Consider the following 20,617-nt stretch of genomic DNA (forward strand, 5'->3'; position numbering starts at 1 on the left):
AAAAGCTCCTTCCATGTCTTTATTCCCACTCTAGGGTTCTGCCTGAAGGTTCCCTCTGTACAAAATGTGTTGTCATTAGCAAAGCTGCCTTAAAGGTGGTTCCACCATCCTGTCAGGGGTGTTTCCGCAGTATTTAGGAATAAAATGCTCATGTGGGAGAATCTTGCACTCTCCTGGTGACTTCATGATGAAGTAGAGCTGCTTTTATCCACAGGTAGTCTGGCTGCCGGTGTCCCAGCAGTGACCCATGCCTCCTCAGGGACCAGGGTGCTGCAGTGCCAGTGCTGCTCTTGCAGCTTGTTCCCCCCATTGTTGTGACAGAGCAGTGGGATGAGGCCTTCAGCTTACTGTTCAGGGTGCTTGGCCTTCAATGAATGGAAAGGTGGAGCTCTTAAACAGAGTCCCCAGGCCATCACCCACCCAGAGGCATGCTACCTCCTCCCAGGCAACACTTGGCATTGCCAGACAGCTTTTGTGCAATTGCAGGCAGTAGGATGTGGTTTGGGAAGAGGAGAGCCTGTTTGTTCTGACTCGTGAAACAGTGGCTTTGCCCTGTTCTTTGTGTTGCTGCCAGAAGCTGAAATGCCCAGCCCATGCCCACAGCCTGTTTTAAGGAACCAACAAAGAGTGTCAGGAGTGGTGCTGGGGACGTCATGGTATTTGGACTGAGCTGGACAGGAGGAGCGTTCCCAGGCTGAAAACCTTTCTCACTGTCCTGTTCTCCCATTTCTCAAGGGAGTTAGAGCCAAAACAGCCTCCGTGCTCCCTGGGTTGGTCAGCCCTCCTAGGGAGCTGGCAGGGGGTGCAGCACCTTGGGAGGTGATGGCCAGGAACAGTGCCCCTCAGTTCTACCTTGTTTGATTCTCTTTCAGAAGGACTGAGCACCTGCCTCTTCCACTTCACTCTCAGCAGCACCAGCTCTGTCCCCAGTCCTGCAGCACCAGAACTGCCTGTGATCATCACTGTTCCCTTTCCTTGCCCATCTGCTCCTTCCTCTCCTCCAGCTGAGCAAAGTGCAGGTTTCAAAAGGGGACTTAGAGCGAGTGGACTTTGCTTTCCCCAGGGCTGGGCCTGCCTTGAGAAGGGTCACGCGCCCACGGCTCTGAGCTGCAGGGATTAAACCAGCAGTGAACTCCGTGTCCAACCAGTGCCGTAGCAGCGGCCGGCCCCTGTCAGGACTCCGGGTGCTAATCCAGCCTGATGGTCCATGCTCTTGCTCACAGAGGTGTGTAATCAGCCTTGATTTTTACAGCTGAATCAGGAAAATGTGGAAGGAACAGTTCAGACCAGCAAAAACCCTTTCTTGCCTCTTGTGCACAGGTAAAAGATGCGGTCAAGGAACTTTTGACACAAAGGTCTGTGGCTTATCAGCTTTATCATCTTAGCCATGAGAAGATGAGGCTCCTTCAGGGCACACGGTCACTGCCATCCCACCTTTGCAGCAGGAGTAGAACTTGGTGCTGCCTTGTCTCATTTTCCTCCTTCCCCCTTGTTTTCTATTTTTCTCTCTTTTCCTCCAATCTTTTCTGGACCAACTAAACCATAGCTGCAGCAGCAGGGCTGCCCATTGCTGCTCCCACCCTGCATCCCACCTCTCCAAGGTACAGCTGCACGTTCAGAGCACAGACACACTGCCAACGGACATGATAATTTATTGCAAATATTTCAGAGCAACACAGACATGCAAGGAAAGAGCTGCTGCACTGGGGCACAGCATTAGCCACATCAGACTTGGCTATGGGGGCCTTGCCAGAGATGCCAGCCAACAGTGTCACCCATCAGTGATGGTACCACGGTGTCACCAACAGTACAAAGCGCTGCCCGCTGCTTGTTGCCTTCCCATTCTTGCTTGGTGAGTGCTGCAGGGAAATCTGCTGCTCCTTAACGGAGAAAAGGTGAAGCAGACGCACAGAGGAAGGAGAGAAACCTGCAGAGCTGCCGTAGCAATTAGCAAATCATCCTGTGAAACAAGCAGGAGCCCTCCCTGCCAGGGGAAGAGCCCACGAGGTGCACAGGGCACAGCACCTGAGGCCCTAGATGACCAAGTCTGCGTTTTTGGGGTGCAGGTGGTGGCCCCTGGGCAGCCCTGGTGCCGCGGGGCCCTGGTGGCCGGCGGGGGCCAGCGGCGTGTCGGTGCTCGGGGCGCGGGCGCTGCAGGCAAGGAGCAGTCCTCCAGCGGCCAGGAAGGCTCCAGCAAACCAGCCCAGGAAGGTGGCCTCCCCAAACTCCCACCTGGGCACGATGTCGGGGACGGTCTCGTCCCAGAAGTCGAGGACGGTGTTGTAGGCGACCCAGGAGACCGGCACCAGGGTGGTGATCCCTGCCAGGCCCAGCGTCGCTCCCCCGGCAAGCAGGAGCCGCCGCTTTCGCCCGGGTTTGTCCTCGCAGGTTCTCCAGCCCTCCAGCCCCAGGGCAGCCAGGAGGCAGCCCAGCAGCCCCAGCCCGTTGGAGAGGCACATCAGGACGCGAGAGATGCGCAGCTCGGGGGGCAGCGCCAGGAAGGAGCCGTGGGCTTGGCATTCAACCACCCCCTCCTCCTGGGTGATGCAGACCTGCCAGAGCCCCATGTTCCAGACCTCCATCTCGTTCAGGTCCAGGTTGAGGTTCTTCCAGAGCGGCACGAAGGTGGTGACGCAGGAGCTGATCCACCCGAGGAGAGCCAGCAGCATCCCCCCGCCCTGCGCCTTTGCCCCCCAGCCCCCGGCCATGCCGTCGCCGCCCCGCTAAGCTGCGGGCCCGGATCCGCCGCCCCGAGCGGCGGCCGCGGGCATTAACGCTTGTGGAGCAGCGTCCGCCCGGCCGCCGGCCGCGTCTGCCGCCCGGGGGGGCGAATTCAAGCCTGTTCCTCCAACGCCGGGGTGTGGCCACGGTCGTTTTTCAGCTGCTGTTGGTTTTTCCATGCTAAAAGGAGAGCCCGGCTCAGCAGGAAAAGCCGGGCACATCCCCGCGGTAACTCCGGGCTGGGTCCCGCCGCTGCCTCGCCGTGCCCAAGAGGGTTAAGCCAAAACACGCAAATCCTCCGAGCCTTGGCCACCCCGGAGCGAGAGCCTTGGCAGGGACAGCGATTCTCGGCTGCAGCAGTTCCAGCCTCTGTGGGACACGGCTGGCACCGTAGCACAAAAGATGCAAGGCAGCAGAGAGGTAGAAAAGCATCGGGCTTTTCTCAGGAGTCGGTGGCCCTGATCCTCATTAGGTCGTTAATTAAATATGTAAAGGAGCCTTTGAGGGCTGCGTTGAGAATGGGGATGTTCAAGGGAGGGCGCAGGTTTCAGATGGGCCCTTCTCACAGGTGGGCATTGATCGCCCTGTCCTGCACCCAGCAGATGAGACTCGTGGTGTTGTGTTGTCCTGATAGGAGACACCCTGATGCAAGCACACAGCTGGGGAAAGCCCATGGACATCAGCTTGGTCTGGTGGAAGGTGTTCCTGTGGCAGGGGGCTGGAGCTGGACTGATCTTTAAGACCCTCTCCAACCCAAACCGTTCTGGGATTCTATGAAAAGGACGGAAAGAAGCATCAGGAAAATCCCAAGTTTGTGCTGGCACTCGGCCCCCATCCTCCCCCACGTGCACGGCCTCCGCGGGGTCCAGCTTGCAGATTCATCTTCCCTGGGAGATTAGCGACTAATCTCCCCTTCATCCGCCGTCTTTCTTATCTGTATCGGGAGCCAGACTGGAAATTACTGAGTCCTGCTGGTCGCGGGGTCCAGCCCTGGTGAGTGCCGGGAGGGTCTTTGCAGGGGGCTCCCACAAGGAGGGGGCGAGAGAGCGCGGACCACGTTCAACAGAGAAGCGCAGACCGGGCAGGAGAGAGGGGATGTTTTCCAGCCCTTGCTGACCATCCCGCTCCTCAGAGCAGACAGGGAGCCTCATCCCGAGGGCAAGAGCAGGGAAATCCGCTGGGAAACCCCTCCTGCTCCTTCCCCCAGGCATTGGGGCACCTGCTCCTTCCGATTAAATCGTCTCAAGGTAATTGTGCCTGTCATTGAGACAGATTAACGGGTGACCTTCTGCCGCTGGAGCAGGATTTGCGGCCGCCGCCGAGCTCCCGGTCCTTCTTTCCCTCCCACCGGCCGCGGTGGCACGGCCGGGCTGAGGATTCCCGTCCGCAGCCGGGGAGAAGATGCCCGGCGGTGGCCGGGGCGCAGCGGGAGCCACGAGCCGAGAACGACGCGCGCCGGGCCGGCAGCCGCTCTGCCTGGACATGAGGTGGGTGTCTCCCGGGGGGCCGGCAGGTTGCTCCGGACACTGACATCCTCCGTCGCCGCGCTGAGGAGCGCTGGTGCCGCTGCTCTGCAGTGGCAGGGGATGCTCGAGGGAGGCAGAGCGCCGTCGCTGCCGCCCCATCCCCACCCCTACCCCCGCAGGCCGCTGCGCTCCGGGTTGCGTTTCCAGGCCATGAGCTCCCATCGCGTCTCCCCATGGGCACCGGCTGGGCTCAGCCTGTCCCGAGGAGCCCGGCCGTGGGATCTGCCTCTCTCGCACCTTCCTCCGCACCTAGGGACCATCCATTTCTGCCCGGAGCTTCTCAGAGAACCCGCAGCTCCCGCTACGGCCTGGAACAACCGTGGGACAGTGCCTTAGGCGCTCACCCGGAGCTCGCCGGCTGCCGGGGCTGCTTCCCACCGGAGACGAGTGCCTCCTTCCCCGGCCTTGCAATGCAATTATGGCCCTTAATGGGCTTAGCCATCTGGAGCCAGCCCGCAGGCACCCCGGCACAGCTCCGGAGTTGGGACAAGCGTTGCTGGGCGAGGGGGGCTCCCCCAGACCCTGGCCCCGGGGGATGCGGAGCGGGCCGGAGCCCCACGCTGCTCTCCCGTCCGAAGTAACTCCCGCTTGTCTCCCCCCGGCAGGACCCCGCGCCCAGCCCGGGGCTGAGCCGCCGCCCCGGCGCCGCCATGGTGCTGCCCTACGCCCGCAACGGCGGCGGCGGCGGCTGGCTGCCCCCCGAGGAGCCCCGCGGCCGCAGCAACTCCATCCCCCCGGCGCAGACCCCCACGGCCAAGCACATGCTGGCCTACCTGCCCCGGCCGCCCGCCGACACCAGCCGCTACGGCACCTTCCCGCAGAAGGTACGGCTCGCCCCGGGCTCCGGGGCATCCTCGGCGCGCGGTGCCGCCGGGCGCTCGCGGCTCCTGTCGGAGGCGATTTCTCACCGACGGGCTCCTTTCCCCCCCGCAGCCCGATCTGCCGGCCGCGCCCGGGGCTCCGCTGGAGGACGGCGGGCAGAACGCCGCCGCCGCCGCCAAGAGGGGCGCCGCGATGCCAAACTACCCGTCCGCACCCCGTCACGGCGGCTTCGTCCCCGGGGAGCCGTCGCTGCCGCCGAGCCGCGGCAGCCTGAGCGCCCAGCAGCACCGCGGCCGCCCGTCCTGGTGCCCGCCGCCCGCCCCGCAAGAGGCGGCTGCCCGCTTCTACCCGCTGCACGCCCTGAGCGTGGCCAACATCCCCAACTCGTCCCGCGGCAGGACCTCCGCCCGCAGCTCCGCCGCTCCCACCCCGGAGGGGCTGCAGGGCCGGCGCTGCAAGCTGCTGGAGGAGGACGGCCCCGCGGCCCAGGCCGGCCGGCGGCAGCGGCAGCGCTACGTGACCAAAGTGGGCAAGTGCCAGGTGAATCTGGGCAACATCCAGGACAAGAAGAGGTTCCTCTCGGACATCTTCACCACCATCGTAGACCTCAAGTACCGCTGGTTCCTCTTCGTCTTCATGATGTGCTACGTCGTCACCTGGGTGGTCTTTGGCTTCATCTACTTCCTGGATGCCTGGGTGCGCGGCGACGTGTGGCACCGGGGCGATCCCGAGTGGCAGGCGTGCATCGAGAACGTGGACGGCTTCGTCTCTGCCCTGCTGCTCTCGGTGGAGAGCCAGCGCACCATCGGCTACGGCACGCGCATGGTGACGGCCAACTGCGCCGAGGGCGTCATCCTGCTCATCGCCCAGTCCATCGTGGGCTCCATGATCGACGCCATGATGGTCGGCTGCATGTTCGTCAAGATCTCCCGGCCCAAGAAGCGTGCCCAGACCCTCATCTTCAGCAAGAACTGCGTCATCTCCCTCCGGGACGAGAAGCTCTGCTTGATGTTTCGCGTGGGGGACCTGCGGGAAAGCCACATGGTGGATGCCAAGATCCGGGCAAAGCTGATCAAGTCCCGCCAGACGGCCGAGGGGGAGTTCATCCCCCTGGAGCAGTCGGAGCTGAACCTGGGCTATGACACGGGGGAGGACCGTCTGTTCCTGGTGGAGCCCCAGATCATCTGTCACGTCATCAACCGCCACAGCCCTTTCTGGGACATGTCGGCCGAGTCGCTGCGCCGGGAGCAGTTTGAAATCATCATCATCCTCGAGGGCATCGTGGAAGCCACAGGCAAGTGGTCTGGGGGAGTCAGGGTGGAGAGCGGGGGGCTCCCCTGGGCTCCTGGGGATGCCAGGCAAACCCAGGCCCAGGAGTGACATCTGAGCAAGAGAGGCTCGGGGTCCTGTGTGTCTCCAGCGGGCCGTGGGTGAGGCAGGGCTGGAAGCCCCTCGCCCTGCAGGCTCGGGGGCTCATTGTGGCACCCGGCACAGCACAGCCATGTTCTCCATTGCTGCAGGAATGACGTGCCAAGCCCGCACCTCCTACACGGAGGACGAGATCCTCTGGGGATACCGCTTCGAGCCTTGCATGTCCCTGGAGAAAGGCGCCTTCCAGGTGGACTACAGCCGCTTTGAGATGACCTTTGAGGTGCAGACGCCAGCGGCCAGCGCCAAGGAGCTGCAGGAGCTGCGGGAGCTGGAGCAGCAGGAGCACTCCACGCTCAGCCTGTACTGGGACCAGCTGGTGCAGCCGTGCGCGCTGCCGGGGCCCGGCGAGGACGCGCTGCTGGGCACGGCTGTCCCTGCCAGCACAGCCCAGGGCGGCCGGGACGAGCCAGCGCAGCGGGACTGCCCTGCCTGAGCCCCCCCGGGCCCGGTGCCCCACACCAACAGTGCCATAGCCCACCCTGCTCTCTGGGGCTGAACGCCCCCCGCTCCCCCAGCTGCAGCCACAGCATTCTTTCATTCTTTTTGTTAAGTTGTTCTTTTGTAACAAGGAATACGAGGCAGCGGGTGAGTAAAGGCTGTTCATGACAAAACCACCAACCGTCAGCCGCGTTTGTTCTGGGGGGGCCCTCAGGGTCCGGGCAAAGAAGAGGCAGAGCCCAGAGCCCCCCAGTGCCATGGGCTCAGTCCTGCACCACCTCATGGACCCTGACACAGCCCCCCAGCACCCCAAGCTGCCCCCAGTCCCTGTCTGACAGGGTGCCCCGGGATCCCCCAGCAGGGAAGCATTGCAGCGGGCTGGTGCTGAGAGAGGCTGGACGCGGTGTAGTAGAATAAAATTAATATTGTTACAGAAATGACACCACTGGAGTCACCTGCAGGACCTGGCAGGGCAGTGCCTGGGCCTGAGCCAGGGGCCTGGGCTGAAAAGAAATCAATGAAATCTGTGTATGCAGGGTCTGGCTGGGCTGAGGAGCCTCCCTGCAGTCCCCAGACAGCTTTGCCTCAGGGGGTTGCAGAATAACCCCTTGGATTTAACCCCTTTTGTCCACCTTTGCCTCTCCTCTATCTACCTACCTTTGTATTCCCCCACAGAGTCTTGGGCAGGGTATTTTCTGACCTCACCTCAAATCTGTCCTGCCCAGAAGGGTGTGAGGGGAGGGATGGGGCAGATGGAGCAAGCTCAGCCCGGCACAAAAAGGATGCATAGGGATGTAATATAAACATGTACATCAGTGTCCCTACCCCACACCCCCTACAGCCCCAAACCCCCGACAAACATAAAACTCCCTGCACAAGGAACAGTTAAAAAAAAAAAAGGCCACAAACAAGTGTTTGTAGGTGCAAAGTTAATAAGGGTCAATATGCATGTTGATCCAATATAAAACTGATTTTCCTATTAAGCAGGTGATTTACATGTCATTAATATTCAAATGCAGGCCACTGGGTAAATAACAAACACAAACTGGGTTATCACACACACGGTCGCGTTTCACAGCATGGGACAGGCTCGGGTCCCACTGAGCCAGACCGGCTTCATGTCCCTGTTCCTGTCACATTCCCATTCCTGTCCTGTTCCCACTGCCTTTATTCCCGTTCCCATTATCCCCGTTATTCCCATTCCCATTATCCCCGTTATCCCCATTATTCCCATTATTCCCATTCCCATTATTCCCATTCCCATTATCCCCGTTATTCCCATTCCCATTATCCCCATTATTCCCATTATTCCCATTCCCATTATTCCCATTCCCATTATCCCCGTTATTCCCATTATCCCCGTTATCCCCGTTATCCCCATTATTCCCATTATTCCCATTCCCATTATTCCCGTTCCCATTATCCCCGTTATTCCCATTCCCATTATTCCCATTATTCCCATTATCCCCATTATTCCCATTATCCCCGTTATTCCCATTATCCCCGTTATTCCCATTATTCCCATTCCCATTATCCCCGTTATTCCCATTATCCCCGTTATTCCCATTCCCATTATCCCCATTATTCCCATTATTCCCATTATTCCCATTATCCCCGTTATTCCCATTATCCCCATTATTCCCATTATTCCCATTATCCCCGTTATTCCCATTATCCCCGTTATTCCCATTATTCCCATTATTCCCATTATTCCCATTATCCCCATTATTCCCATTATTCCCATTATCCCCGTTATTCCCATTATCCCCGTTATTCCCATTATTCCCATTATCCCCATTATTCCCGTTATTCCCATTATCCCCGTTATCCCCATTATTCCCATTATTCCCATTATCCCCGTTATTCCCATTATTCCCATTATTCCCACTATTCCCATTCCCGTTCCCGTCCCCGCGGGGCCGCAGGTGTCGATCCCCGTCCCGGCCGCCAGGAGTCGCTGCCGCCGCTCCCACCCGAGCTCCCTAAGCCCCGCCCCTCCCGTGCTTCACTTCCGGCGCGTCGCGGTGACGTCAATCGTTGTGCGACGCGGTGACGCGCAGAGCTCTCCGGCGGCGGCCGAGGTGGGAGCGGAGCGGGAGCGGGGCCGGGGTGGCACCGGAGCGGGAGCGGGTTGGGACCGGAGCCCCCGCACCGAGCGGGACGAGCCCGCCGTGCCCGCGGGGGAGCGGGCCCGAGCCCTGACGGCAGCCCTCCCCGCAGCCTTGCCCCGGCTCACCCGTATGGCGCGGCCCTGAGGGGAGATGACCGACCAGGAGAACAACAACAGCATCTCCAGCAACCCCTTCGCCGCCCTCTTCGGCTCCGTCGCTGCCGCCAAGCACTTCGCCGCCATCCAGAAGCAGCAGCAGCTGCGGCAGCTGACAGGTGCGGAGGTCGAGGCTGGCGCTGGGGCAGGGGCTGGGCACGGGGAGGGGGCGAGGCGGTCCGCTCGGACACGGCTGGCCCCCGAGACGCTGAGGGCTCTGTCGTGCAGGCGAGGAGACGTCCATCAGCCAGGATGACTCCGACAACAGTGTCTCCGAGAGCCTGGACGACTGCGACTACTCGGTGGCCGAGATCAGCCGCTCGTTCCGCTCGCAGCGAGAGCTCTGCGAGCAGCTCAACATCAACCACATGATCCAGAGGATCTTCCTCATCACCCTGGACAACAGTGAGCCCGGGTTTGGCGGGGTGTGGTACAGGCTGGGGCAGATCTGACGTGGGAGAGGACAGCTGGGAGGGGACAGTGCCAGGTGCTGGGGACAGTCCTGCCTACAGGTGGAACAGAACAGGTCCCTCTGCCCTTCCCAGGTGACCCCAGCATGAAGAGTGGCAATGGGATCCCAGCACGCTGTGTGTACCTGGAGGAGATGGCCGCAGACCTGGATGACCAGGACTGGCTGGACATGGACAATGTGGAGCAGGTAGGGACTGCCTGGGGCCACCTGCAGGCTTTGGCCTCTGGATTGAGTTTGTTTCCTCAGAAGGTACATATGATATCCCACATCCTTTTCCAAAACCTGGCACCAAGCTGCCACTTATTGTTTTGCTGGAAAAGCCCATGAGATTTCTGGGATATGAGACTGAGAAAAGTGTAGAATTTGGGGAATCCAGCCCTTCCTCCTGGAAGCTGCAGGAGTTCGCTGCCCTGTAGGTCTGTGTAGGACCCTGCCTTGTAGGAAAGGGAAGAAAAACCAGAGAGCTCAGTCAACAGTGTCCACACACACTCATCTTCATTTGCAGCTGTATCAGTCATTCCTGCGGAGGATTTCAGTGGAAATGGTTTCTGGAGGGGTACTGTTGTTCCATGAGGGGCTGGAGGGTTTGCTCAGGCCAGAAGCAGCTGAGGGTTCTCACTGCAGTTACTTAATGAGGGACAGGGAGAGCTGTTCCCAGCAGGAGCCCATTAGGCTGTGTGGCGTGCAGCTTCCTCCTCCGGAGGGATCAGCTCTGCGCTGGGCTGTGTCACTGTGCCCTGTCCCTGCCGGTGCCCAGGCCCTGTTCACCCGCCTGCTGCTGCCGGAGCCCGGGAGCCACCTGATCCACATGACCTGTGCCAGCAGCCAGAACCTGTCGGCTGACCGTGACGCCGGGGAGAGGCACATCCTGCGCTACCTCTACGCCTGCTTCCGCAGGGCCCGCGAGGAGGTGGGCCAGGCTCTCTGCACCCTGCTCTGCCGTGCCCCGCTGGAGCTGCCGTGCCCCAGCTGGAGCTGCCTTGTTGTCCCTGTCAGATCACCAAGGTCCCCGAGAACCTGCTGCCCTTCGCCGTGCGCTGCCGCAACCTGACGGTGTCCAACACGCGCACCGTGCTCCTCACCCCCGAGATCTACGTCAACCAGAACGTGTACGAGCAGCTGGTGGACCTGCTGCTGGAGACGCTGAGGGGGGCACGTAAGTGCAGCCGGGCTGGGGCACGGTACTCACTGTGCCACTGCCTCGGTGCTGCGAGGCTGCCCTGCAGCATCCAGGGCTTGGGTGAAGCTTTGGCTCCCCTTGCTGCCAAAAGGGGGGTTGTGTTTGGGTCGGTTTGGCTGTTGGAGCACTGTGAGTAACAGCCTTGTATCTCCTGCCAGAGTTTGAAGACATGACCGAGTTCCTCGAGGAGGTCATAGAGGCCTTAACGATGGACGAGGAAGTGCGCACATTTGGGGAGGTGATGGTTCCCGTGTTTGACATTCTGCTGGGGAGAATCAAGGACCTGGACCTCTGCCAGATCCTGCTCTACACATACCTCGATGTGCTCCTGTACTTCACAAAGCAGAAGGACATAGCCAAGGTGGGTACTCTGGCTTAGGCAGGAGCTTTTTGCAGGGGCACATGAGCAAGACCTGATCTGCAGAGATCAAACCAGCAGTGTGGTGTAGCAACACCCAGTGTGGCTAGTCATACCTCTCCTCTCCCTTCTCATAGCCTGCCACAAACCCATCAGTATGTTAGGGTTTTTTGCTGGGATTTTGGACAACTGTCAGCATGTCCTGATGTGTTCCCCAGGTTTTTGCAGGCTATATACAGCCCAAGGATCCCAGCAATGGACAGATGTACCAGAAGACTTTGCTTGGTGCCGTTCTAAATATCTCCTGTTTGTTGAAGACCCCTGGCGTGGTGGAGAACCATGGCTACTTTCTGAATCCATCCCGATCCAGCCCACAGGAGATTAAAGTGCAGGAATCCAACATCCATCAGGTGGGAGAAGCGGGGCAGTTCTGCTTCCTGTGGTGTTAGTGGCCTCTCATTGCCTGAGGGTTCAAAACATGGTATCAGGGCTTGAGTTCCACTGCTGGTTCAGGAATAGCCTGCCTTGCAACTAGGCGTGTCCCAAAACTGCTTTGAATTCTCCAGCTGGAGCATGGAAACAGTTTTGCCAGCTGCCTTGGGTCATTATAACCCAGGTCTTTGTGCCTTATCAAAGTTGCCTGAGCTTTTGGAAAAAGGGTGGCTGGTACTGGCAGAGCAGACATCAGTAATTTGAGGTGCTACCTGAAGATCATCTACCTCAGGTGTTGCAATCACCAGGGAGTAGTTTTCAGTGCCTGTCCTGTAATTAAAACACTAATTGATTCACCAGTTGAGAAAGTGATAGGCAATGTTCTCTCTCATTATGCAAGTAATTTTCTTCCTTAGAGAAATACCTAGGAATTAATTCCTAGGAATGTTCCAGTAGGTCATGAGTAAAACACGGGGATGCAGGATATAAATACAGGAGTGAACTGGGGTGCAGAGGTCATCCCTGGGGGGAACTTTCCCACTCAGGGGTTCTTTCAGGCTGTCAAAAATAGGCAAAGAATTTTGGATTTACTCCATATGAGAACAAATTGTCTCAGCTGTGCTTTTGCCTAATTGTTGTTTTGTGCCAGCCCCAGGATCTGACCTGCTTGTAACACCTGTGTGTGATGGGTGATTCATGGGGTGTCCCGAGGAGCAGGAAAGGGTCTCATAGCAGTGGTATCACAGAGGCAAAAGAACCACCCTCAAGGACTCATTCAGTTGTGTTCTGTTTCCTCTAACAGTTCATGGCCCAGTTCCATGAGAAGATCTACCAGATGCTGAAGAGCCTGTTGCAGCTGTCACCGGAGACAAAGCACAGGATCCTGTCCTGGCTGGGGAACTGCCTCCATGCAAATGCGGGCCGCACCAAGATTTGGGCTAACCAGATGCCAGAGATTTTCTTCCAGATGTACGCCTCAGATGCCTTCTTCCTCAACCTGGGGGCTGCCCTCCTGAAGCTGTGCCAGCCCTTCTGCAAACCCCAATCTCCAAAGCTGCTAACCTTCAACCCTACCTACTGTGCCCTGAAGGAGCTGAACGAAGAGGAGAGGAGGAGCAAGAACGTACACATGAAAGGTACACCCAAGCTTTGGGGATGGGAAAGCGGATCTCCTCAATCTCCACTTTACCCACTAATGCCTTCTCAGTAAACCATTAGGGTTAGGGGAGAGTTAGAATTGTGACTAGAGAGGAGCAAGAAGAGAGCTGAGTGCAAATACAATGCTGCCAGTTATCACCAGGAGCCCTTTTGTGTTCACAGAAGGGACCCTCTCAACCCTCTCCTCACCAGCACTGCTGGGTAGGACCTGATGCAGAGATGCTTTTCCTTACAGGTTTGGAAAAAGAAACATGTTTGATCCCTGCTCTGAGCGAGCAAGAGCCGCAGTTTGCGAACAGCTACAACCTGGTGACGGAAAACCTGGTGCTCACGCAGTATACCCTGCACTTGGGGTTTCACAGGTACTTGTTTCAGTTCCCCTGGGGCTGTTTTCCACCCATGTGCAGCTCTGCACATTTCAGTAAATACTGTGAACACAGGGTGGCCAGCTGAGCTGCTGCTTCAACTTCAGCCTGACTGACTGCAGGAAGAAATTTTATTCTCATTTTTGCTAATCAGGATACACTCAGGCTTTAAACAATCATTGTGGGTTTTGATTCTCAAACCCCCTTGGCCTTTCTGCAAGTGCTTTATCTTAATAAAGGAGTCTTGCAGGCTCCCTGTTACTTGTAGACACCAACAGCCAAGTGCTGGTATTTATAGGTTGCTCCATTCCCCCTCTCCTTGGGGCAGGAGCCTCATCCAGGTGGCAGAGCACCTGTCCACTGGGAGTGTATGTGAAACAGCAATGTGAGGTAGCTGTCAGCTTCCAGGAGAGGATTTTCTGGACACTAAAAGACTCTGTTTTGCACGACTTCCCTCTGCAAATCGTTGCCTAGATACTGTGAGGTCATGGCTGATCCAAGCAGAGTCCCCTTCTGGTTTATTCTCTAAATATAGACATTGACAAAAAAGTTATTATGCAAGTGGCTTGTTGCTGGGAAACTGAAGTGTCACCTTGCAAGCATCTCTGGGCCGTGTTGGATCCCTGACCTCAGTGACCCAAGGGAGCTCTGCCGTGTCCCCAGGCCGCTCTGCAGGTGCCATGGTCCCTCAGAGGGTCTCGTACCCTCCCAGGTCCTGCCAAGCCTTTTCTCAAGGCTTCCCATCGCAGAGCCCCAGACAGGGTACCCACAGGAAATTATCTGAATCCACCAGCTTCTGCATTGGTGAGGCAGGATGTCTGTCTTTCTGTCTGTCTCCTGAGCCCCTCCTTGCCTCCTTTCCCGGGCAGGTTGCACGACCAGATGGTAAAGATAAACCAAAGCCTTCACCGCCTGCAAGTGGCATGGCGAGAAGCTCAGCAGAGCTCCAGCCCCGCTGCTGACAGCCTCAGGGAGCAGTTTGAGCGCCTGATGACGATCTACCTGTCCACCAAGACGGCCATGACGGAACCGCAGATGCTGCAGAACTGCCTGAACCTGCAGGTGTCCATGGCAGTGCTGCTGGTGCAGCTGGCAGTGGGGAACCAGGGCAGCGAGCCGCTGGAGCTGAGCTTCCCGCTGCCGCAGGTGGAGCACAGCACGCTGGCCTACGTGCCAGGTGAGGCCACGGGTGCTGCTCTGTGCCAGCACCTGCATGCATCAGCACTGCAAGAGCTGCCTGAGCAAGTGCTCCCCTGTCCAGGGCAGGACACGGTGCCACCACCGACATTGTGCAGAATATTCTCTCTGAAAAGGATCTCTCTTAGAGAATTTGGGGCTGTTTGAAGGGCCATACTTAGGGTGGTGAAGCTGCTGACCTTTTAGAAGTCTTACTCATTTGCAAGTGACAAGTTCTACGTTGATTTAGTGTTTTCTCTAGATGTAAACTCTTTTTTCTGGGGCCTGCTTCAGGATTCTTCCCTTGGGGGTTGTGTAGAAGTGTGTCATCAGCAGATGCTGGATTTACCCCAGAAGCGACCTGACTTGTGGGAGGGAAGAGGGGAAGTGAGTCCCACATGTTACTCATGCCATCAGGCTGGGCATCCTTCTCCATGGCAGGTTCTAATACAGCTTTTTAATTACCAGTAGTTAATCAGCATCAGGGTGGTGAGGGGAGAGTGGATGGGAGGCTGGAAAAGGGAAGGTGAGCTGGGGAGGAGCTCAGCTACAATCTCTGTTTGCAGAGTTCTTTGCCGATAATTTGGGCGACTTCTTCATTTTCCTGCGGCGTTTTGCTGATGACATCTTGGAGACTTCTGCTGATTCCCTGGAGCACGTCCTTCACTTTGTTACTGTTTTCATGGGTGATGTGGAGAGGTAGGTGCAGCCCTGGATCCTTGTTGCAGAACTCCCAGGGTGACCAAGCAAGTAGAAATTGCAGAGCTGTCTTGAGGCTTGGTTTGTGCAGCTGCAAGCAGGTTGATCTTTTTGAAACAGCTGAAATAATGCCTGCAAGAGGCACAAAGGGAATACAGGCCTGCCTAGAGACCACTGGCTTCATGCAAGGTTCAAATGGGATTTAGTGCTTAAATATATGTGTTCCCACACTCTCCCTTTGCCTGAGATTCCACTGTGGCATGGTGTCTATGCAAGTGACTGCTGACCCAGGGCTGGCTTTACTGATGGTTTGCAGCAGTCTGGCACTCAAGCATGGATGAACACAGATCCTGGAGTGATTCCTGAGCAGCTCCATTCTGCACCATGGACATGCCATCCTGGATTTGCTTTGTTTTGTCTTGCAGGATGAAAAATCCTCACCTGCGAGCCAAGCTGGCTGAAGTGTTGGAGGCTGTGATGCCTCACATGGATCAGGCTCAGAGCCCACTCGTCTCGAGCGTGTTCCATCGCAAGCGAGTGTTCTGCTCCTACCAACACGCCGCCCACCTGGCCGAGGCACTCATCAAAGTCTTTGTGGATATCGAGTTCACGGGTAAGCGCAGAATGGGAAGAGTTGTGTTCCCTGTGTAGCACCTGTGGGGAACTGTCCACTTGAAAGGTTCTTTGGCTTGTGCCCAGGTGACCCACACCAGTTTGAACAGAAGTTCAACTACCGCCGTCCCATGTATCCCATCCTGAGGTACATGTGGGACACTGATTCCTACCGGGACAGCATAAAGGTGAGGCGAGAGGTGCATGCCTGAGTGTGCCATGTGGGTGTGCAGCTCACCTGGGGGGTCACATGGGGGGGCTCCACGTCCTGCCATCGGGGCTGGGCTGCAGAATTTGCTATTTCCTTTCTTTGCAGGCTCTGGCTGATTATGCCTCAGAGAACCTGGAGGCAATGAATCCCCCTCTCTTCTTGCGCTTCCTTAACCTGCTCATGAACGATGCCATTTTCCTGTTGGATGAAGCCATACAGGTAGGGCTGAGTTCACGTTCCATCACTGTCAGGTAAACAAGGTCTCACTTCCTTGGTGCAATACTGACCTCCAGAACAGGGCCAGCTTGCCTGGCTCTGCCTGGTGAGTCTCTGCAGTAAGTAGTATGCAGGAAACAATCCCAAGACAGAGTGGCCGGTGCCCTGGAAGAAGAGGTGAAGGCAGGAGGAAGGGTCTGGGGCCCTGTCCGTGGGTTACCCTTCCTTCCGTTGGGTTCAGGAGGCAGCTCAGAACCAAGAGGAGCAAAAGAGCTTTTTCAGATCCAACAGGAAGCATGCTGGGAAATCTGCCTGTTCATAATCTGGATACACTCAGGCTTTAAACAATCACTGTGGGTTTTGATTCTCAAATCTCCTTGGTCTTTCTGCAAGTGTTTTATCTTAATAAAGGCCTTTTGTCTCCAGGCAGTTTTCCTTTGGGATTGCAAGGGAATTTCAGGTGCTCTCATGTCCCTGGTATGTGTTAAATGTGTCTCCACTCCTTTCAGAGCTGCTGTTGCTGCTAGAAAGGGCTATTTTGGGGAGCTATTACCTGCTAGAGAGCTGATTGCTGGAAGGCCAGCAGATAAGATGGGTGATATGGATGTTGCCTGACTGGTTTTGAGTGTTTCTGGACCTCCTTGCTGTCGCCACCCACGCAAACAGTGCATGTGTTCTGTCCTGCAGTACCTCAGCAAGATCAAAGTTCAGCAGATTGAGAAGGACCGAGGCGAGTGGGACAGCCTGTCCCCCGAGGCTCGCCGCGAGAAGGAGTCCAGCCTGCAGATGTTTGGTCAGCTGGCCCGTTTCCACAACATCATGTCCAATGAAACCATTGGCACTCTGGCTTTCCTGACTTCAGGTAGGGGAAATGGTCTCTCCTGCCTGCCAGGGTGTGAGCAGGCAGGAACTTGGTTTCAGTGTGGTCAGATGAGGATGGAATGGCTGTGAATCTGCAAGCTGTTCTTTTGGTTTCCAGAAATCAAGTCCCTGTTTGTGCATCCTTTCCTTGCCGAGCGCATCATCTCCATGCTCAACTACTTTCTGCAACATCTGGTTGGGCCTAAAATGGGAGCTTTGAAGGTGAAAGATTTCAGTGAGTTTGACTTCAAGCCACAGCAGCTCGTGTCTGACATCTGCACCATCTACCTAAACCTTGGGTAGGTGACAAGGGGAGTGAGCTTGTCAGGAGCCATGCAGGAGCCATCTTGGTGATACTGGGGGAGAAATGCTTAGTTACACTCGAGCTTTTCTTTAGCTTTGAGTTCTTTGCTATGGGAATGTGGCTGCAGTGGGGCCTGTTTGGCAGCCCTGATAAATGGGGATTCTTAAACCTTTCTCTCACGTAACCTGGTGCAGGGATGAAGAAAACTTCTGTGCCACAGTCCCCAAGGACGGCCGCTCCTACTCACCGACGCTCTTTGCCCAGACCGTGCGGGTTCTGAAGAAGATTAACAAGCCTGGCAACATGATAGTGTCTTTTAGTAACCTGGCTGAGAGGATCAAGGTGAGCACTGGAGGGAATTCAGCATACAAAAAGAGATAGAGCTGGTTCCCTGTGTCCTTTTTGCTCCGTGTATTGCTGCATCTTTGCTGTGGAGCTGGATTTCTGGGAGTGGAGCTTTGTGCAAGGTCCAGCTGGGGCAGCTGGGAGGGTTCCCTGCCTGCACAGACCTGTGAATGCTCCCTGGTTTTTAAAGGGTGGGGAGGCGGAATCCCTCAGAGCCACGTGTGCTCCCTAGTCTCTTGCAGACCGGCAGCAGCAGGAAGAGGAGACATACGCAGATGCCTGTGATGAATTCCTGGATCCAATCATGAGCACTCTGATGTCAGACCCTGTGATCCTGCCCTCCTCCCGTGTCACTGTGGACCGATCGACCATAGCCCGACACCTCCTCAGGTGTGCAGCACAGCCCTCTCGCCTTGATACTTTTGGGAATCTGTTTCACATATCCAGGGACTCTTCCTGGCCTTTCTCTTTTTTTTTTTCTCTTTTTTTTTTTATCTCTAGCACCAGGAATGTCCAAGTAATCTCCTTGATCTTTTCTGTTTCAGTGATCAGACAGATCCTTTCAATCGGAGTCCCCTAACTATGGACCAGATCAGACCAAACACAGAGCTAAAAGAGAAGATACAGAGATGGCTTGCAGAGAGGAAAAAGCAGAAGGAGGAGGAGCTGGAGGACACTCTGAACTAAAAGACAGGCTCTCATCTCTAAACCTCCTGTCATGGGCAAGATCACAGCCATGCAGGGGTAGTGGCTGGAGCTACCACCCTAATGACGACCACATTTAGTGCATTGCCACCACCTTTGGAGTCTCTCCTCAGACCTTCCCTGCCAGCCCTTATTCTCTCTTTTCCTTTCAAGACTCTCTCTTTAATACTACGACTTCCCACTGCACTACAGCTTTGAGCCTCAGCCACGGGAGAAGAACACAGCCTCCTCATGATGTGGTGCCCTGGCTCTCTATTACCTGCTCTTTGTGTTGGCCGTGTTCTTTTCCAGCAACACCAAAAGCCTCCCTCTGTTCTGTGTTTAAACTGTAACCATCTCTCACTTGGTGAAAATGAGGGGGTGTTTTTCTGACTTTTATGTGCCAGGGGTGTAGCAGGGTTTACTTCCCCAGTGAGTTTTGGGAATGGCGGGCGTTGGAAATTAAACACAGAGATCATCTTACAGCTGGTGCTGGAGGTGTGGCGCTGCCGGGAGTTCTAAAAAGCCTGTTTGGGTTCGGTGCGGGCACCGGCGCGCTTCCGGCCCTGCGTGGGTCTCGAACCCGCGGATCCTGCGCGGCCCCGCCCAGCCCCGCCCCGCGCACGTGACCCGGGGTCCTCGCGGCGGGCTGCCCTCGGCGATCGCCGTTGCGGTGAGCGGCGGTGACATTGAGCGCGCCGCAGCGATGGCCAAGGCCGCGCAGGGGCTGGTGCAGCGGCTGGTGCAGCGCGGGCCCGAGCTGGTCGGCGGTGAGGGGCGGCGAAGGGCACGGGGAGGGAGCGAGACTGCCGTGGGGCGGGCTGAGGCGAGGGGAGCGACAGCGGGCCGGGGGGAGGGGAGGGGAGGGGGCGCGGGGCTGAGGGCAGCGGGACCGGGCCCGGGCAGGCCTCGCGGGCTCCCGCCGCTGGGAAAACACCGTCCGCTCGCTCCCCTTCCCGCAGCCGCCGTCAAGTACTCGAAGCCGCGCTTGGCCACGTTCTGGTACTACGCCAAGGTGGAGCTGGCCCCGCCGACCCCCGCCGAGATTCCGCGGGCCATCGACAGCATGAAGGACTTGGTCAGGGCCTTCCAGAGCGGCCGCCTGGCGCAGCTCACTGTCAAGGTACCCGCGGGGCGGGATGCGGCACTGCCGGGACACAGCTCCAGCGGGAGCCTCCTACCCACCCGGGACATGCTCTGCTCCTGCCTGGGGAAGAGTAGGAACTGTTCTCAACGGCATATGAAGCTCATGGAATTCAGGGGCTCAGAGTTCAAAGTGTTTTGTTTTATTGCTGGACCAGGCTGTGATTGCTCCCCTCTGCTCCCAGGGAAGGGAGAATCCAGCCTTCTGGATCATCGGTTGGCCTTGAAATTAGTGTGTTTCCCGTGTGTGGGCTAAGAAATGATCCTTGAAAGGGCTATAAAAAGCCAAAATCAATAGCTGACAGTGTGCTTAATGCTGTACAACATTTCTGTGATGGGACGTGTTGAGGGGTACCCTCTGCTCCTGCTCCGCTTCTGGGTTTTCACCTTGAGAACTGCTGGAGGGCATGGATGTGGGGTGGGAGTGAGGGAGGAGCTGTTGTGGGAGTGTGGGATCTGAGCAGTGGCTTTTTCCTTTCAGGACGCAGTGAGGAACGGCCTGGTGGCCACGGAGGTGCTGATGTGGTTTTACATCGGAGAGATCATCGGCAAGCGCGGCCTCATCGGCTACAACGTGTGAGCACTCACCTCAGCAATGCCAGCAGTGCTGGGTCTGTAATGGGGGCTGCAACAATAAAACTAGGAGCTGATCGAGCTGTTGTCATCCTTGTCTGGTACTCTGACAGGTGCCAGCCTGTCCTGGGGACAATGCTGGCAGGGATGGCTCCTCAAGGGGGGTCTAAGGGCCAGGCCTAAAGGTGCCAGAGTGCCTCAGTGACATCACTTGGTCACCAGAGCTCTCTTTGCTCTGGGACACTCACTGTGTCCCAACTGTGGCTCCAGGGGAGGTCTGAGAGCCCCAAAATCAAACAGAGGCTGGAAAGGGGAAATATTCCATTTGTTCCTGAATGCAGTTCCCATCAGCTACTGGGACCCAAAAGCAAATTCCAGTACTTTTTCCATTATCAAAAGCAATTTCCATGGCTTATTCCATAGGGAACGTAGCCCTTCAGGTTTGGTATCTGACTGGTGCAGTGGAAGCCTGTGTAAGTAAGCAGAGCCTTTTTACTTACATCTGTTACCTCAGCTACCACCAGCCAAAGGTTGAGCTGTCTGGGGTTCTACCACCTTGCTCATTGTCAGCCAGCTCTTGCAGGGTTTTCTACAAAACCTGGTGAGTACCCTGTGCTCTGACAT

General features: G+C 57.0%; 4 protein-coding genes across 4 annotated transcripts; 3 read left to right on the plus strand and 1 right to left on the minus strand.

The window, feature by feature from the left end:
* Positions 1 to 1,710: 1,710 nt before the first annotated feature.
* Positions 1,711 to 2,708, minus strand: CLDN25 (claudin 25). Its single transcript, XM_058819169.1, has one exon. It carries the CDS (start codon positions 2,706 to 2,708, stop codon positions 2,034 to 2,036), a length of 675 nt encoding a protein of 224 aa, XP_058675152.1. The 3' UTR covers positions 1,711 to 2,033.
* Positions 2,709 to 4,897: 2,189 nt separating this feature from the next.
* Positions 4,898 to 6,933, plus strand: LOC131567459 (G protein-activated inward rectifier potassium channel 4-like). Its single transcript, XM_058819086.1, has 3 exons — positions 4,898 to 5,071; positions 5,181 to 6,363; positions 6,590 to 6,933. The coding sequence occupies exons 1-3, from the start codon at positions 4,898 to 4,900 to the stop codon at positions 6,931 to 6,933; spliced, it is 1,701 nt and encodes a 566-aa protein (XP_058675069.1).
* Positions 6,934 to 9,072: 2,139 nt separating this feature from the next.
* On the plus strand, positions 9,073 to 18,587 carry UBE4A (ubiquitination factor E4A). Its single transcript, XM_058818995.1, has 19 exons — positions 9,073 to 9,323; positions 9,433 to 9,609; positions 9,750 to 9,862; positions 10,434 to 10,586; positions 10,673 to 10,832; positions 11,015 to 11,217; positions 11,433 to 11,624; positions 12,449 to 12,782; positions 13,040 to 13,166; positions 14,039 to 14,346; positions 14,912 to 15,044; positions 15,470 to 15,657; positions 15,744 to 15,844; positions 15,973 to 16,086; positions 16,771 to 16,945; positions 17,063 to 17,243; positions 17,443 to 17,590; positions 17,826 to 17,983; positions 18,139 to 18,587. Exons 1-19 carry the CDS (start codon positions 9,200 to 9,202, stop codon positions 18,278 to 18,280), a joined length of 3,231 nt encoding a protein of 1,076 aa, XP_058674978.1. The 5' UTR covers positions 9,073 to 9,199; the 3' UTR covers positions 18,281 to 18,587.
* Positions 18,588 to 18,829: 242 nt separating this feature from the next.
* Positions 18,830 to 20,074, plus strand: ATP5MG (ATP synthase membrane subunit g). The gene is made up of 3 exons (XM_058818997.1): positions 18,830 to 19,047; positions 19,240 to 19,400; positions 19,902 to 20,074. Exons 1-3 carry the CDS (start codon positions 18,984 to 18,986, stop codon positions 19,998 to 20,000), a joined length of 324 nt encoding a protein of 107 aa, XP_058674980.1. The 5' UTR covers positions 18,830 to 18,983; the 3' UTR covers positions 20,001 to 20,074.
* The last annotated feature ends 543 nt before the right edge of the window (positions 20,075 to 20,617 follow it).

Source organism: Ammospiza caudacuta, chromosome 23 (genome assembly GCF_027887145.1).
Source record: "Ammospiza caudacuta isolate bAmmCau1 chromosome 23, bAmmCau1.pri, whole genome shotgun sequence".
NCBI classification, from domain to species: Eukaryota; Metazoa; Chordata; class Aves; order Passeriformes; family Passerellidae; genus Ammospiza; species Ammospiza caudacuta.